The following is a 19,623-nucleotide window of genomic DNA, read 5'->3' as shown; positions in this document are numbered from 1 at the left end:
AGCAAACTGTCCTTCTCCCCTAGTACTAATGGTTCAGCATGTCACTCAGACATAGCTTATATGAAGCAGTAAGGCCTCTACTTGCTATTCAGCCTACCATTTAAGCTGTACACTCTGTCCCAAAAGACAAAAAATATCATAAGCCATATACATGCAACATGGATGGTCAAACAACTGTGAAATCTCTCTGCAGCCTGAGCCAGGAGAGAATGTTTGTAAAATGATCAGGCACTTTTCGCCATGAAAACAATTAATCAATTAATCTAAGCACTGCAGAAAACAGGTTCCTTAGAATTTAAAAGGATCAATAAGTGATGAAGGTCTTCAATTTCCTGATGACTGCGTTGCATCGTTTCAGTACGATGGCTAAAGCCCACTTTCACTGAGTGTCTGGGCAATGAAAAAAGCAGCTAATCCAATCCATGCTTTTAACCTGCGGTCCCAAGGCGCTCCGGGGAGAGATTACATCACCGATGGCTCTTCCAGCCGCCGCGACCCAGACGTCAACGCTCACACCACCGGGATACAGAAAATGGCCGCCATGTCCTTCACACCCCGACGAGCTTTTGACGGATGGTGGCTTGCAGGAGGTGGCCAAGTTCAACGTCAACGTCAAATTTTCACAATATGATATAATGGCGAGGTAAAAATTCACATTAAAACAGCTTTTGAAACCTCCTGATTTCACAAAATTATATAGCAGCTTGGGACGACTATGGATGTCATCTCAACTTTTATTTTGGCACTATATTTACATGGGTTTTCAACGTGGGTCAACATGTATTCAATGTAAAAATGTTTGCCTTTTTATGCTTTAATGGAATAGCTCAGTGGTTCTCAACGTGGGGTCCGGGGACCACCAGGGGTCCTTGAGGGGGTTCCAGGGGGTCCCCAGCAAATTGATGAATTGTTAAACTTCACCATTATTTCAATTACAAGAAGAACACAATTAGAGAATGTAGAAGAATGGCTGTTTTGATCATATTTTCACTGTTATCTCTCTACCTACAATACAGATAGTCATGGGATTCTGGACAAAATCATATCTAACAATAAAAATATTCTCAGATTTGGGTCTAAGAGACAAAATCTCATCAAATGGGGGTCCGTTGCCCTAATGGGAACTATATTAGGATCCTTGATATGAAAAAGGTTGAGATAGCTGACAATTATGGTGGTGGTTGAAGGTGAGGAAGAATAAAACAAGAACTTTGCACAATTACTCTAATGTTCTTTAACACCACACTGATCCTTGTTCATCAAGTGAAAATGCTAAAGTGTCGACCCCAAAAGTGTTGATTCCTCAACTCCAACAAGCTGGAGAGTCGGGGTCGGTTCTCAGCAAAAATCAACGTTATCAAGTATGTAATCAATTGATTATGTAATCAATGTTAAATAATCAAATTAATGTTCATCCCATTGAACCGAATGGTAATGTTAGGTGAGATGTCACACAAAACTGACATTTTCAAATAATATTCCTACCACACCTCATTTTGTCGGAGTTTTTAAATACAATTTGCTTGTTATTATCAGTTTAAAAAGTAGTTTTGTGTGTCATGATATCCCAAAATCACCATATCATCACAATATGATTGCACTAAAAGATGATAAACGATCATATTATTGCCCAATTATGTTTTTTTGGCCAATGATGTTGTTGTCTGTGTACATAAAATATTTTTGGTAGGTTAGCGTTGTCCAGGTTGATTCTATCCCATGACCTTTTACAGTACACTCATCCTTGCCTGTTCATCAAACAAACACAAATTCCACTGGAAATATTTTCTTCAAGTTGACCTCAGTGTTGCTCCAAGGCTTGACAGCTATAAAGTTCCACTATGCTACAATACATCTTCAAACTGTATGTAGTGTAGATATTTAGAGTATACTGGGTGTAGCATGCAGCAGTGCAACTAGTTAATAAACCCACAGAGAATCTTGGGAGATCCTCATAGACTGTAACAATAGCAGTTTGTTTCAGAAGACAGTGGTGGCTAAGATGGCGAGAAACAGAGCAGATACAATGCGAGGCACCAATCGTCACCTACAATGGCAAAAGAGGAGCCTCATTAAATTCACTGCGGCAAACTGAGCGGCACACACACACACACACACAAAAAAAATCAGCTATCAAAGGCCAACATTCATGAGGATGAAGGCGAAATGAGTTTGGGGCGGCTCTATTTTGGAGAGAATGTCCTGTTTCTTCTTCCCATCTGAGGTCCCATTCATTCATGCCATGAAGCCAGACTGGGGGAGAGAGTGAGAGAGAGAGAGAGAGAGAGTGAGAGAGAGAGAGAGAGAGAGAGACTACCCCCCCCCCCCCCCCTCGGCTCGGCTGACTGCATCCAGCTGGCCGTCAGCCCAGACACACAGAGCAGAGAAACAGCCTGACAACAGCTGCAGCCACTACACACACACACTTTGTCTCACATGTACAAACACACAGAGATCTGCACAAATATACTATAAACTAGGGTTCGACTGATACGGGTTTTGGAAGGGGGACACGGATACGATAATATTTTTGGACTGAAGCTGCTAATAGCTCACTGATATTCGATACCTTTAGATTTAACCATTTTCAAGCCAAACATTCTTAAAAAATGAGTTTCTCCCCAGATTTTTATTCTTGTCAGGGTGTAAAAAGCCTCTGAAACAGCAGTTAGACCATCATGGGACACTTAAAACTCTCCACTGAAAGCCAGACTAATTAAATTGTTTAGGTTAGCAGCTCCTTAATGCACAGTGAGGCAGGTTTCATTGCAGGTTTTACAGACTGTTGAGTAAAATTGTGTCAGGAGTCACACCACACCGGAATGAATTCTCTGGTCAAACATCTGCTATAAAAAATACTAATAATAAAACATATTCATCATATCGGAGGTGGATGACACTGACTGGCTGATATCCGATTATAAATGAAAGGCGAATATCTAATAAGTGCAGCTGGTGGAACGTGAACTGTGTTCAAACACAGTGGTTCCAGGTATGCATTTCAAACAGCGGCGTTTTACTCCTCTTTGGCTCGATCCTCTAAGCAGAAAGCAGCTTCCCTCCCACATCCCTCTTACCAGTGGAATGTACAGTTGCCTGACTAATGGTGCCGGTGCTGGTGGCGGGGTGGGTTAAGGTGCAAGGTCACGCTGCATGATGTTCTGCAGATGTCCAAATCCGAGGAAAGTCAGTAAGTCAAATGTATATTTGTAATCTCATTGCCGAGACACCTCGTTGTGTTCCATTATGCTAACCAGCGTCAGATAATTAAAGTAATAATGGCCGACATTTTCAGATAAATAAATGCTCCTCTCTATCACTGATTGATGTAACACAATAGTGATTCACCTGTATCCATTCATGTACATTTGCTGTTCTAAACACTCTGTGTCGGATTGTTCAAAATTCTGTGATGGTTTTATTGGTTGGAATTTTTATGTACGCCTCCTGGTACCACTAAAGATTTGATGTTTTCCAAGAAGTAGCCTAAAAGTAGTGAGATTTTAATATAAAAATACAATTACATTTTTTTTTGTCAGTTTTTTGGCATAAATGGGTGTATTATGATAGAATAAGCTAGAATGGCAAAAAAAAAAAAAAAAGTAATTGTTCAGGTTAACTGAGCTTCTCAAGCTACAACTCAGAGTGTTTTGGAGTAGAGATTCAAGACATGACAGTTTACTGTGTCACAGTAACCTACATTTGGGAACAAATCCACCTTATCACACTATTCACTTTTACTTAGGATGTTACTGAATGGATCTCTCTCTTTCAGATATATCTCTTTTTCTAGCCTGGTTGTTATATATTTAGGCAGTTTTTGCACATAGCTAAATCTCTCTCCATGCTGGTGCAACATGTGGATGCTTGGAGATTTGTGACACATCTGCAAAGCCTCTACTGTTTGGCACAAAGGGCTCTAAATTACTGACATGTACTGTATTCACTGCAGCAACATGGCTGCCTCTGATTAAACACAGACCATTGTCAGTGAATGCACACCAAGTCGGTGCAGTAAATCAAATACACACAAACTAGCGATGGATTGAATTCAACATCAAATGAGTGAGACTACATTGGCCTCTGCCTGCAGGTTGCAGACCTAAGAATAAAACACCGAGGCTCAGATGCACACCCTGGCAGATCTATAAATCTATAGATCTACGTGCGCAGCTCACGGTCAAATGATACCTCCTCCTGTGGAGATTCTGCAGAGCAGGCAGAAAATACACCTACTACCACCCTGAGTGAAGCATAACCTGATTACCACAGAGGACAGGGGTGGTTTATACACCAACATAGCATAGCTGACTGGAATTGGCATGTTTTTATTTTTAACCTTTATCTATCTGGGGGAAACTGCGTGTAACAAGTCCAACACTGTTTCCTTTCCAATCTTTTTAAATGGTGGTTTGTGGTTTAATTGTGGTTTTAGTTAAACATCTGCCCATGTTTCTGTCCTAGGTATAATACTGGGGCTAGTGCTGAAACTGTTTTTATTTCATATTTGTTCTCTATTTTTGTTAGGATAAAAATTATCATTCAAAACACTGGCCCTGGGAAAATACATTATAGTGTTGCTTTCTTTTTCAGTGGAAAATCTCCAACTGTGGCCCACTATTGCTGAACGAATACAGGAGGAAAAACTCAACTGTACAGTCATGCTTTGAGCTATTTCACTGTAATACTGTGGTTGGCTAAACTTTCTACCTTTTTACTATATTTTCACCCCACAAGTAATGTGAAAATGTGAAACCTGGAATGTCTTTAAAACATGGGAGGACAAAGAGAGATCAGATCAGTTGATGCTGATCATCAGCTCCACGGTTGTGTTTTAACATCAATAAGAAATCCTCTGCAGGCTTCCCTCTGGACTGCTCCAGAGCCCATTGGAGATAAATCGAGGTGACACATTGACGGCAGCACATCAGCTGCCTGAGGAGGTTTTAAAGCACATGCTGAGGAGGGTGGATGTGCACTTTGTGATTTTGACTGGCTCACCAAACAGCCCAGGGAAGCAACAGCTGTGAATGTCTTGGTAAATGACGGTGGGGTTTTGGCGGTGGGATTTAGTGAGAATCCGATAACATAAAATAACATGCCTAATACCGCAATATATGCAAGTTTCAGGCATTGGATAATCTGAAATTGGATGCAGGCAGGTCCCATTGCAGTGTGGGTTTTATTGTCTGTAAAGGACATGTTTTAATCGCTTTTTGGGTTTGGCTGTTGCAGATGGCTTTGGCCCTTTGAGTGCACTGGAGAGCAGCGCTCCTGACAAACTGGAGGTGTGTAAAGCTCTACAGCCAACTAAGTGATGAAATTCTGAACACAACAAATTGTCATGATGGCAAAAAGTAGGACAATAAGGCCCAGCCTCATACAGCAAGCACACCATGAGAGTTTTTTGAGTGTTTAGAGTGAATTTTAATAACTATGAATTATAACTACTATGCTATATACCATGCATGTTGTAATGCTTTACAATGTGGGAAAACCTCCGATTATAACCTAAGAATAGTACATGCAATTATGATACACTTATGTATGTTTCAAGTAAAGTGTTATTGTCACTTCCTTCATGAGTCATTTTCTTCTTCGCTATCAGATGCACTGCATCACAATGACCATAGCTTACATCACCATTTCCTAGCATTTTTTTGGGGGGGAAGACACTATCAACATACATCACCTGTTTCTCAGGGGCAGAGCTGCTCTGGAGGCAGAAATCATTTCATTGGCTGAGTTAAACCTCAGTGGGCGGAGGTAAAGAACCACAGTTTTTCTGGCTAAGTAACCTTAGACTGAAGCCCAGTGAAAAAGAGGTATAAGAGAAGAAAGCTAATATTATGAAGCCTAGTGCTCTTGATACTAAGTGAAAACTTGCCATCTACCCAGACTAAGTTATCTAGGTTAGCTAGTTAGCCTAGCTTACCTTCCAAGTTCAAACTAGCCATACCAGCCTTGCGCCAGTGTTGTAGTCGAGTCACCAAACCTTGCGTCCAAGTGGTGTCCCTCCCAAGTCCTCAATATTCAAATCACCAAGGTCATATCTGAGTCAAGTCACAAGTCCTTAGTACTTGAATCTGAGTAACCAGTTGGAGTTCAAGTAATACATGCTAGAACACTCTTTTCCTCGATTGTCCTATTAAATATTTTACATTTGGCACTACTTTTCGCGCCAGTTAATGTAAAATCCATGTAAGCGCAGCTCACAGTGCATGGTGGAGCCATCATCATCTATCACTTGACTAGCGATGTTCTCACTCCCAGGCACCGCACGCTCACCCATATCTTACATCATCCTATCAGTGGTGGTCTTGTAAGATAGATTTTCATAGGCTATGTCTACATGTAGGCCTATATCATTAACCAACCAGATGATACAAATTTAGGGTAAAGCTGAAAAGATGTGTTGCCCATGTCTAAGGTGATCGAGTCCCAAGTTCAAGTTCAAGTCCTCAGAGAGCAAGTCTGAGTCCAAGTCATCAAAATTGGGACTCAAGTTAGACTTGAAACTGAGTCCAGGATTCAATTCCTACAACACTTTCGAATGCTATCTGAGTGAATGAATGAAAAGAAGTCATTGCCTAACCCTTCTATATCTTCACCAGAGTTCCTTCTTTGCCAATGAGATTATTTCTGCTCCCGAGAGACGTTTGTAGAACTAAAACTCCCATCTGCCACCTACTGGCCTCAAAGCCACCCAGTTCCTTACACCGCCCACCTCCAAACCTCGCTCCACATTTCCACACTGAAGAAGCCAGACCGAGCCTGACCTGCGGTAACACAGATGTGCGAAGGATCCTGGTGGAGCGTGGCTCACTACAACAAAGCAACAAAGACTCGTACATGAAACAATGAACAGAGGTGTCTGAAAGAAAGGAAGAGTGAGGCAGGTTCCTGGAGAGGGCAGAGCGTTTTGGTCACACACTGAGGAAATGCCTTAATACTCTCGGCTGAACAATGGCTTTCCTTCCTGCCTGTCTGCAATGGAAAAAAACGGATAACAAAAGCCGCACTGAAATAGTCTCTGATAGTAAAAGGCGATTCACTTCAACCCAGACTAGACAAAAATACATCACCATTGTGTTGACATCCACGTCAACGCATCATGTTCTTAAGTATCCTTTGACAACACCTGTGTATGGGTTATGTACTAGTCCAAACTCTGGATTAACATCATTCTATTCAATGTTTCAAATGTGCTGTCATTCGATCTCATACTAAACAGTTTCAGTGTTTTCCATCCACACCCATGCTTTTCTTGGCCTCAGATGTGGTTTTTTTTTTTAATGGGCTATGCATTATTTAACAGGGAAGAATTATTCAGAGCTTAACGGAGCATCCCAGTTTACAGCATGGCCTACAAAAAGGTACTATCATGCTTTTTTAAGGGTACAAATCTGTCCAGGCTTGACTTACAGTAGAGAACAGAAGCATCTAATTCTGCTTCATATTCATAACTGAATCTCCAGCATGTTGCTGCTCCTCGCTGTAGATTACACTAACAGATTCCGTTACAGTACTAATGTATTGTCATGGCTGTAGCCAAGGCCACCTTAGTTGAGTCCAGGACCAAGTCCAGTCAAGTTCAAGTCAAGACCAGGTCCAAAGGAGGTTGAGACCAAGTTAGAACTGTGACCAGAGTAAATAATGTCCTATTTAAGACCAAGACCAAACTAGGCAATAAAATAATGTTTGAGGAGTTTCTTAAGGATCACCTCGTCAAGATTTTGACTAATCACCGCATAGAAGTTTGACGACCATTATATGCTATACACAGATCCCTTACATTGCTTGTAGGGGAGAAAATAAACAAAGGTGGACCAGATGGAGAAAAAATCTCTTTGAAGGCAGGAAAAAGTCGAGTCAACGCCCTCTAGGAGCCGAGTCAAAATAGGCGCGAGACAAGTCCGAGACGTCAGAGAAGTGGTCTCGAGACTGGGACCGGACTCAAGTATTACAACCCTCTGATGTGGCTGTCAAGTTCAGTGCAAAAAGTAGACATACTGCACATATTATCGCAGTAGTATGTGGATGAGAAAGTAAACACTGTGCTTATTTACATACTTGAAATACCGCAGCAACATATGAAACCAATTACCATCTCATTGAAAAGACTCGCAGCAGTGTTGCTGTTGAACTCTACACTTACAAGGTGCGAGTGAGAACAAAACCAGCACATTTTGCCAGGACAGAATGTTAAAAAAGTTTAATGAGTCAACGGTGTTTACAACATATACAGGAAGAATGATCCGAAATTGGTCAGAGCGCAGATTGCCGACTGCTGTTTTTGTCTTCCAAATGAATCCTGTTTCCTTCCTCCCTCCCTTGCTCGCAGCTCCTATCTGATGGCATGTGAGCAGCTCCTCCCCCATCCTGTAACTCCCACTCCTTCACAGGTCGCCACCCACCCACCCTCCTCCACACAGCCAATATCTTAGACATGACATAATGCTGACCAAGGGCCTTGGGCTCCCATTTTTTTCCCTACAACCTCAACAACAAATCTAATTTCTAAGGGAGTGAGAGGATTATTTCGCTCTGTCATCATCTGCTTGAGTATTCCTGACTATTGGTCATATGTGGTGGTGATGACTGGGATGGCCATGCGACCTTTTCCTTTCTAAGAGAGCAAAAAGTGCAGCACCAAAAATAACAAAAAGACAATTTGAAATCTCTCATGAAGTTTCCAAAACCCCCTCATAACCCATGCAGTTGCCAATTATGGGCCACTGGAAAGGCTTTAAAAATTTTTTGTAAAAAATTAAAGTTACTGCACACATACAAAATCATCTAATTTAGACTAATCTTTTTTTGCTGTGCCTGCCTGATTAAATTTTGTTTGAAACAAAGTCTCTTTAGCTGCCACTGTCAATATTTATGAGTAGCCTATCAGTAGTATAGAAATAGTATAGAACGGCTGATCCGAGATCAGGCCAATTTAAACGATTAAACGTGTGCCGTGAGGTCATCATGTTCACAAAATAAGTCTGAGAGCAGTGGTTCCTCTATGATTAGTTATTAATCATCACATATTCCTCTCAATCCCACAAATGACTTCATGCAACACCTGAATTAGAAAATGCTTTTGGAAACCGTCACCAAATTCACTCCAGATGAGGTTTTCATAATTGGGGTATAGATGTAATTGACAGATAAAAAATGGCAGACATCTAACTACATATTGCAGAAGTTTGACAGTGTTATTTGTGCAACAATGTCATAGTCAATTTTAAGCAGCTGAGTACATTTATTGTGTATTTAAGCTAGTTAATTACTGAAACTTTTCTGCCAAACAATGAGAATGAAATCCCTATTCTTTTTCTGACTTCTTAAAACAGAGGTCTATGCTAGTCTATGCTCTGTTATTTCAGTGTGATATTCCATGTGACATAATTAGAAATAAATACTTAGGTATACAAGTACATATAGTTCCATACTAGTTTATTTCATCACATACTGAGTCAAACTAGAGGTGAAGGTCAGGGTTGTGCGCAACAAATTTTCAGAAGAGATTCAGTCAACACTGGAGCTTTTCACGAGGGTAGTTTGCACGATAACGGTCCTTTGGATTGACAGGTCAGACCTGTATTTCGGTGTGGTCTCCTAGTTGTGGAGGGTTGAACTGTGACCTCTGGGATGCTACAGCGTTGACTGACAACTTCCTGCACACACACACACGCGTGCACACACACACACACAAACACACAGGGTCTCTGAACGACAAGTTATAAAGACCAAGGATGGAAGTAATGAATTACCTTCGCTCTCACTTCTGTAACTGAATGGCTTTGTGTACTTCAGAAAATGGTTATTCGTAATTGTACTTGCATCAAATTTAACTAATTTAACTAACTGAAATATTAAATTTTCAAATTTATCCATAAAATAACTTAGTTAATCCCTCCAGTTAAAGTATTATTGGTTTATGTTAGCCTGGTTGTTGTCTAGCTAGTTTGCGAGCCTTGTTAGCTAGTTGGATAGCAAAAGAAACATCAATATAGTAATGTTACTGAATAATGCAAATGGGTATATTCAGGGTTTTTAATCACAGATTGAATAATGACATGAATTTCAAATTCCTCATTTTAGAATGCTTATCACAATCCATAAAAGCAAGTGCAATATCAATAGTACATTTGTCAAGTTGACTGTAATCAAAGTTGCTAATGCAGCGCATCCCTAAACTGTTGTGTTATGTGTTACTTTGTTCATGCACTTTACTTCCTAAAGTTGATTTTGATTTGAAAAAACAGTCCTCTAATCCATTTAGCATTTTTTTTAAAGATCATGTCTGTTTTTTACTTTAGTCTACTTTAGTAAAACTTCAGCACTGTAGCAGTACTTCTACTAAAGTAGGATACTGTGGTATTTTCAGCCTCTGATAAAGACTAGCTCAGAGTCAGTGGGTTGACCTCAAACAGAGAAGTTAATGACCAAGGCCTTAAATCACCAACCTAGCCCACCCAACCCCCTGGACACCCCCCACCGACCAAACCCCCCAGATCTAACACCACTACCCACCCCCCCACACTTCACAGATAGACGACAACCATGAATGCAAGTGAGAGAATCTGCTTGAACACAGGTAAGTAAATGAAGTGCCAACAGAGCCTTTGGTTGTCTACACTAAGGACTCAAATTGAAAGTTGTTGATTGTGAGTAATTTGATTGAGGCGTTACAACTGTTTCAGTTGCAAGTACAGCAATGTTCAGTAGTCAGGAATTTTCAACCAAGAAAGTCATTTGGAATGGGGTTGTAGGTTGTGGCCAGGGTTTAGCCGATATGGGCTTTTGAAGGCCATAAGGATACAGATATTTTTGCATTAAAGCTGCCCATAACCAATGTTTTGTGCTGATTACATTTGACCATTTTCATGCCAGAAATTCCAAAAATTATAAGGATTCAGTGTTTCCCCCATAATTTCAGTCTTGGCAGGATTGTAAAGCCCCTGAAACAGCATCTAGACCATCATGGGACACTAAAACTCTCCAGTGACACCCATAGTAATGAAATTCTTTTCTTTTCTTCTTGTTGGCAGGTGACCCACCCCACCTATTCAATGGTTGTAGAAATTCTGGGATACATTAGGCCTTTAAATCAAGAATTAATTTGCAGAAACAAACTTTATTTAACGATTAAATGAATAAATAAAATCTGATATAACATCTGATATAAAAAATAATAATACTAAAAACATTCGCTAGCTGTGGTCAGGGAGGAACCTCCATCATATCAGAGGTGGACCACACTGACTGGAGCCCACAGTTACTGTAGCAGAGTATTTGTAAGCACTAAAACATGCCAGCTTTGAGTGCTGACATCTATTTTATGCTACTCAATATACTGATTGTGTGTTATCTGAGTGAAATTGCAGTGTTGAACGTGGATTTAATCACAGTGATTCATTTATTGGATGAAACTGGCAAATGTTTGTAAGGACTTGCGAACTCGCTGCAGCTGGTTGAAGTTTCTAAAATTTCAGTGTCACCTGTTGGCCGACTTCCATTTCAACTACCCTAAACCTCAAAATGACTCTGCAACTGTTCTCTGATTGCTTTGGGACAGTAAACCAAGACACACACACACACAAAATTTGACCAGAGACCCATGTGTAGAGGCTGTAAACATAAACTTGGATACAGATCAGCTGGCTAGACAGAGAGCCTAGAACATGATGCAGTGATGAAGAACATCTTGTACAGCTAAGATGATCAACGGTAAAAGCTTGGGATGTATCATGTTGGATTATACGTGCATTTAAGGAGCTGTAGAGTTAGTGTGAAACAACCTACACACTGATGAGGCTACTTTTGAATGGATGTTAGGAATAATTGGATAGGATATGTGGCGGCTGCATTCGTGTGATATGAGAATTTGTTGTGTGAGGATATTTACATGTAAACTAGATGATACTACTCAGTAATTTGGAATTTTAAATGCTTAATCTTTGAAAAAATGTAAACCTTTTAGTGGTCTCTCTATTACTTTCAACCCCAATCTGACTTTAAACGTGTGGAACATATGTAGTCTCCCTCTGTTTCTCTAGTAATTGGGTGTTCCCATTTGGCCTCAGTTTCTGCTCTGAAATATTCCAAAACCCTGCCTCTCATTTTTCACATCTGAGTTAATGCTGAGGAGACGCACCAATGGTACAACAACGTAGGCTTGCTAGCTCAATTATTAAAAGTATTCATAATTTCAACAGTGTCTACTATATTTGGGTGTGTCAACAAGCTCTAGTGAAGATCTCTAGATCTCGATATGCCTGCAATGTGTAATCAACACACTCGATGGAGCACTTGAGTCATTGATCAGCCAATAATAACCTCTCATGGTGAGAAATGTTCCTTATGGTTCAGGTAATCAGATGAGTTGTGTTCCAATTGACGTCAATTTGCCATGTTTACTCCCTGCACTACGCCCAACTGCAGCGCCTAATACCATCGGAGAATCTATCAATAATCTGAAAAAGACAGGTGCCTAATAGGAAAAGGCCTTTGCAGCTTAGAGCCATGCCTTACACAGTATGGGGACTTGAGTCCTGATGCGCTGTGCCAGCTCCCGTGTGCATGGATCGATTCACCAGCGCCTGTGCCTTTGGATGCTAATGAAATTAGCTGCTATCCCTCCATTGGATGGCTTTTTTCTAACTCTCCTGCAGCAATGAGACCCCTCCTTCTCTGCTGTCCCAAAGGACATCACAATTTCAAAATCTCGCCATCCAAATTATGTTATTTGCGATTTGTAATGACATTTTACAATTGTTGTTTACATCCTATCTAGCCAGTGCCATTGCTAGAAGGATTTGTGGCTCAGAAATAAACAGAATTCTGCACAGTCATACTTTGTTGAACACAGTCACAGAACTTTTATTTATTACATCGTATCGTGGTTGTATTGAATCGTGAACCCCACATCGCGGATCGACTCGTATCGTGAGATATGTCCCATATTGTCCCATCCCTACAGCATACCTATCACAGCATACCATCTCTTTACTCCAATGTCTCTTCCCTATATCTGATGAAGAAAGTTGACCAATTCTCCTCAATCACTCCTCACTCCTCGGCACTTTAAAAATGTGCTTTTGTATCTTTTGCATGACTAACCTAAGCCCAACATGGCTACAGGCCCATAGCCACTCAGTACAGAACTGGATGGTGAGATGTGAACGAAGCACCAGTATTTGACCCTTTTCATGTTTGACATCTGACAGCATGCCTGCTTTTCGTTCATTCTGACATTTGTTGGCCCACAGAGGGTTCAGCTGTCCGGCACAACAACGTGCATGAATCCTGAACAAAGGGCCCCTTCTATCAGTAACCTCCCAGTGCCACCGTGGGAATGCAAAGACAAACACAAATTAGAACTGGATCCAAAGATAGTTTGTCGAGTCGCCTACAATAATAAAAACTATATACAACAGTGTGGGATCATGGGGTGTCAGTTGGGTACGGCAAGGCACTTAGTCTAAGTGAGTCCAAATTTGATCTTGTCGTTTTTATCATTGTGATGCAGAGCAAAGATCAAGCACAAATTGCAAGACATTTATTTGGAGCATTCAAGACCAATGTTCCCTCTAATAGTTTGGTGACTAATAATTCATCACACTGACCAAATAATAATATCTTGTCAGTCACCACTCAATGCTCCACTTTGTCCCCAGAAATGTAGTTGATCTAAGCGAGTTTGCAAGTTTTGGTGGTAAATTATACTAGATGCAGGGACTTTACCATAGCTTGGGATTTTAGTGAATTGACGCCCTTGTGTAGGAAAAGGTACAAGTATAAAAGGTGCTGCAATCTCCAGACTCAGTGTTTTGACAGACAAATAGCCAATCGATCAAGTTCATTGTCACATCAGATAACATATGGTAACAGGGTGTGGGCGTCTTCATTTAACAAATAACAAGCTTGTGCAACATCCTGCATCAAATTATGTGACTTGGTTTGACTGCCAGTGGGGGGTGAGCAGCACAGCAGGGCATTAGCAAAGTGATGCTGCATTCAGGACATGTGGGAATAATCAGAACGACTTGACGGCTCAAAGCAATGGCTTGAAGTGTTTGAACTCTTTTGAAGCTGTGACTGAAGTTTTCTGAAGACTTTGGGTTGTGAATGATACATTTTAATTCATGTTTTACAGCAATCCAAAACACTGCAATATCAAACCACAAGTGAAAAATCCAGCAAGACACTGTGAGTCCTGCCATGTCATTTTAAGAGTTGTAGTAGTATTTACCATCTGAAAGCTGAGGTGAACGGTATTTTCTGGTACAGAGCTGGTTATCTACCATCTTTCCCATACGAACTGAATGCAGCATGAGCCCCCAGGTTGGAAAGGGGAAATTTACAAGCATTCTCCTTTCACCAACTTGACATTCTACCACAAATGCCCTTTTCTTTTGGTTTAGGAGTTCAAAGCACACAGTGTACAGGACTTCCCTGCAGGATGTCACTGTGATGCAGTCTCAAACTATAGTATTCTATATGTAGTAGGCTAATCACTTATGTTAAATAACCTAGGAGCCCTGCCGAGGACCTGATAAAATTAGCCCCTGTACCTTCCATTCTATCCTGTATGGAAAGAATTTGACACCAAACTCCATTCAAAAATATGCTAATTAAAACTTCCTTGCTTATTGGCAATGGTACATACCTCATAGAACAAGACTTAAGACGTTTTATTAATCAATAGGAGCCACTGGAATATTCGGCATACAAGTGATTCACCAAGCAGCACTTGGCTTCAATATAAATTGAACTTTTAGAAGTGGTTCACACTGCTCGCTACAGCTCTCCGCTGTGGATTTTGGTGGGAAAAGATCATGGGAATAACAGGCGAACCAATTCTAAAAGTTGCTTTTTTTTTACTAAACCACGTGCTGCTTGATGTTTTGAACGTATGCCGAATTGAACAGTGGCTTCTAATGATTGCACGAAGGTCTTAAGTAATGTTCTAGGCGGTGTGTGTGTGTTTGCCGGTAAGCAAGGAAACTTAAACTACCACATTTTTCAATGGAGATCGGCGAGGCGTCCTTTACATGCAGGGAAGAACGCAGCGTGTCGTCGGTATGTTAAAAAATGCATCCATCGAGGAGGGGACAAAACCAGAACTTAATAATGCAAAAAGCAAAGACACATCTATGGAAAATAAACGTTATTTCAAACGCATAGCACCTCTGTGTGCTAGCTCGGCCGAACACAAGCACAGAATCGAGTCTCTGGGCGGGAGGCTACATCAACACCGCGTTACCTGAGGAGATGGTGCAGACTTTTTTGCTGCATTGAGTCAGACCTCCGGTGGGACTGGCCATGTGACCAAACTCTGCACCGTTATGGAGGACCCAACTGAGCTGCCAGGATTGGTTTCCCAGCCTACTGTGAACACCCCTGACACACCGAGCTCAGCAATGCGCGAGGAACATATCAGACAGACAGGCAAACGTTTAATTTACCGTCGTATCGTCTAGTGCAGACTCGCTCACTGCAGGGCGATAGGCGAGGTCCGCTACATCGCAGTTGCCCTTGGAAAGCGAAGGCTTTTCATGCTACAACCCTGCGCCACAGCAAAGGTCGTGCAAAGTCATTTTTTAAAGTGAATAATAGGACTAATAAGCTGTTGTTGCAACATTCCTCACCACATGTATGATTCCCATTAGCCCCCCTCTAAAGTGCACATGAACGCGTCACACCGACGACCACACCACGCATTAATTGCGACCAGAGAACATCAATGCGTAAAAACTCCGAAACAAATTGTTAAGGTATTACAAAACGAGGCGATTTACCTGATATTATGTTCTCTGTCGCCGATTCTTTCTCAGTCATCATATCCCGCAGCTTCACCTCCTCCCGAGCCTTCTCTCCTATACAGCTACACCAAGCAATTTTCCTGGTTTACAGGGAACACCGGGCCACCAGAAAAAGAAGATGAAGAAGAAAAAAACCCAAAATACCCTCGTCACCGTTTACTCGGTATCCCCTTAAACTTCAGCTCCCGCTGCCCAGATCCTTTCTGCGGACGGTGCGTTTACAAAAAAACACATTGACAGGGTTTGGGGTCCGGAGGGTTTTTGGAGTAGGGGGGCCAGTGTGTGCCTCAGCAGAGAGGATGTTGGACCCCAGACTGCCGCTCCGTCCGCCCCTCCCATCACATCACATCCACGGCTGTCCGGACCAGGAATGCTGCCCATTCCTCTGCAGCTCTCTCTGCTCAGGACATAGGGATGCTGCAGTCTCCACCACTCAAACATGGGTGTCTAACGGGCACCCTTGACTGAGTCCAAATTTCAAAAGATTTCAAAGATCAAGCAAAAATGGCCAGGCATTTATTTGGAAGCCATATCTAAAATGGGAAAGTCACATCAGGATGAATGTTCCCTCTAAGCTGATAGTTTGGTGATCTAATAATTTCTCACATTGACCACATAATGATATCTTGTCAGTCATCAGTTGTTGCTCCACTTTGTCCCCAGAAATGTAATGAATATTGGCAGATTTGGATATTATGGCGGTGAATGATTTTCAATGCAGGGACTTGGCCAGAGCTCAGCAGTGTTGGGGGAGCTACTTTGAAAGTTTTCCAGTCACTTTACATTGGATGAAGTTGAACTACATTAAAGCTACCCTCAAGACAAATACAGTTTTGTTAACTAAAGTTACTTAGAAAAAGGAGTTCAAACTACTTTGTAAGAAAATGTCATCAATCATGTGTACACCTCAAAATGACAAAAAAGTAATAACCTATTAAAATCACTATAACACTAATTTAGTTGTTACTACCAAGCTCCTGCAAAATGTACTAGCCCAGTTACATGCAGTGAAACTGCATGTAACATAGGAATTTTTATGAATAGTTAAATTTCACTGTGATTTCTAGAAGTTAGCACAATGACAGAATGTATAAGAGTGACTATTTTGATCAGAGGTCTCAACCTACAGTATAGCCAGACGACAAAAATCTTCGGGGAGATGGGGAGAAGACCTTTATGTAATGGGATTCTATGGTCTACATCATGTCTATCTAGGGGACCAGGGACATGAAACAGTTTGGGAACTCCTGCTGTAGAGAATTTACCGAAGGCTCTGAAAATGTAAATCATGGATAACTGGTTTCTCCAGACTAGAGGCAAATATCTGAACAGATCTTCATAGGTTTTGACCCAACTCAAACTTCACCCTGCAGCCCAGCAAACTTCTCATGAAGTCACATGTTGTCCCTGGCGGGTGAAAACCTTGTATCTCCGAAAGGTTGGAGAATTTTCTCAACCCATTGAGGACAATGCAATAAATTGAAATGAAAATCACCAAAAATGTTAGTTTTTACCAGGTTTTCACACGACAGCAGCAATACATTTCTCCTCTAGTGAAAGACATTAGAAGCAACATTTATTCTTTGTAGGGAATACCAACTGTTAGTAGCCAACTACCAGGCAACCGGCACCCACTTTGCCCCTTGTATTTTTTACCTGAGGCTGCTTGTAGTTAAGTTCAAACTCATTCTACTGTTGTACTGACTGGATAAGAGCGTCAGCTAAATGCCTAAAAACGTAACTGTAAGTGAAACTGGGTGACCACTAGAGCCTGGCCATGTTTTTTTTCCAGTCAGAGAGCTAATGCAGTGGAGGAGATAGGTATATTGTGATCCCACCGGCCCATATGTTTTAATAGCAACTAGGTTTATACCTAGTGAATACCCAGAAAAGGAGTTGGCATAGTCAGTATACCCTTCATATACCCTCGACTACACTGCTGGTCCAATGTGGGAGAAATACTTTCAGCTGCTTTGAGTGTTTGCCTCAGCTTGGCTGGTGTTGCCGGCTGGGTTGGCAGTTTTCAGTTAATTAAATTAGTTCCTTTGTGGCAGGGAAGCTCAGTCAGTCACAGAAAAGTGTTAGTTGGTGCATCCAGGTGGTTTGGCAGGCTGAGGCGTGTGTCCATGCGGTCACAATGTTGTGGGTTTCAAATCAAGCCCACGATAAGATAAAGATAAGAGGAAACTTTATTGATCTCTCTAGGGAAATTAGGTCATTGCAGCAGCAAAAGGAACAGGATTCAGTCTGTCTAATAAACAGAAATGACCTCAAATTTGCTGCAGGTTGTATCATGCAGCCAAAGGGCAAAGGCATGAAAACAATTTTTCGGTCGGACAGCCACAGTGGCCAGCCAATGAATATTTTAGAGTATAAAAAACACATAATTTTACACGCTACAGTGGCTGGTAGAATTGACACTTACCGGCCAAAACCAAATTGATCAGAATTTGGCAGCAAAACTTCTATAATTTCCATCCCTTTTTGTCTTTTTCTAGGCCTGTGTCAGAAAGGCAGAGCCAGGCAGCTTAGGTCCTCCTTTACCAAACCTCTTCACTTTCATCTTTTCACACAGAGAAGCAAGGATCAGTCAACTAAACCAAAGGAAAACTTGCCTACCGCCAGAAAGTGCACTGAAAAGGCCCAAAAATGTCATCTAGTACTGAGTATTAAAATCTTAGCTGTCCTAAAAGAAGTGAAACACATCTGCCAACAGCGTTGAGGTAATTTCATTGCTTTTCCATTGCTGTTCCACTTTTTTCAAGAATACAACAATACCATGGAAAAAGGCAGATCACTCCACTTGTTTCAAGAAAATGTCATGTGATGTCAGCAGAATTCTTCCAACAGGTTGATTTGAAATGGAAACAAGTGGAATTAGCTCATGTTATTTTAGGATTCAATAATATCTTGAAGAACTGGTTAATCTATGCTAGTGTCATATTGGGTGGGGGACTAAATACTCCATTACCTTGGCAACTGGTGAGGATGTATGAGGTCATGTACTGTAGTTCCCCCTTTCCACCCTATGGTGTCCAGTTGATCAGTGTCTTACCCCATCTAGTGGTTATTCAGTATCTGGCCTTTCCCACTGCCTCTGGTCAGCCTAAAGGCAAAAACAGACTGACCAACATAATTACTTCTAGTGGATACAATTACATGCTTAGTAGAAATTGACCAACTGCGCTGCGGTGTTTCATTTTTTTCAATTTCAGTTTCATGACCCCATGCAAGACTTCATATACTTTTTCTAGAATGGTCAAATCAATACTTTGAACATGAAAAACTCTTTCCCAAAAGCTACAGAAGAGACTGACCTTCTACTATACAGAATATGCTGCATGGTAGCGACTTTAGACAATGTATATTGTACAAGCCAGGCAAGAATCCTCTTCTGTTTCTGTTTTAAATCAAGCCAAGCTGGTGCAATGGCTGGTTTCATGTTTATGTTCAGTTTAAGTTTATAACAGTGGATTAGAAGCCAGAAGGTCACTTGTTTGATCCCCAGCATTGATGAAAGGATATATTTATGTTGTGAAGTTGTGACTGGATCAATGCTGCCAACCAAAATCCCTTTAAAAGTTAGGGCATAACCTTACCTTAAGGCAAGGCAAGACAAATATATATTTATATAGCACATTTAGTACACAAAGGCAATTCAAGGTGCTTTACACAAGGTATATAAGACATTAGCTAATACAGAATAAGAGAAATAAAGTGTATAAGGAGAGAGATTAAATAAAGAATTAAAATGCATAAAAAGAATAAAGGTCAAGTTGCATAGGCAGTGCAGAACAAC

General features: G+C 41.1%; 1 protein-coding gene across 2 annotated transcripts in view; it reads right to left on the bottom strand.

Moving 5' to 3' along the window:
• The window catches only part of hspa12a (heat shock protein 12A), a 49,267-nt gene extending 33,366 nt beyond the window's left edge, over nucleotides 1–15,901 (bottom strand). Inside the window, exon 1 of one of the 2 annotated variants that reach the window (XM_071901922.1) lies at nucleotides 15,801–15,901. In XM_071901922.1, the coding sequence (XP_071758023.1) occupies nucleotides 15,801–15,843 (43 nt within the window). In that variant the 5' untranslated portion in view covers nucleotides 15,844–15,901. Of the gene's footprint in view, nucleotides 1–6,453; nucleotides 6,476–15,800 lie in introns of those variants that run through there. The other variant, XM_071901923.1, reaches the window with a different exon arrangement.
• Nucleotides 15,902–19,623: the final 3,722 nt, after the last annotated feature.

This window comes from Centroberyx gerrardi, chromosome 15 (assembly GCF_048128805.1).
Source record: "Centroberyx gerrardi isolate f3 chromosome 15, fCenGer3.hap1.cur.20231027, whole genome shotgun sequence".
In the NCBI taxonomy this organism is placed as follows: domain Eukaryota; kingdom Metazoa; phylum Chordata; class Actinopteri; order Beryciformes; family Berycidae; genus Centroberyx; species Centroberyx gerrardi.
Note: the sequence above shows the minus strand (reverse complement) of the source record. Positions and strands in the feature narration are given on the sequence as shown.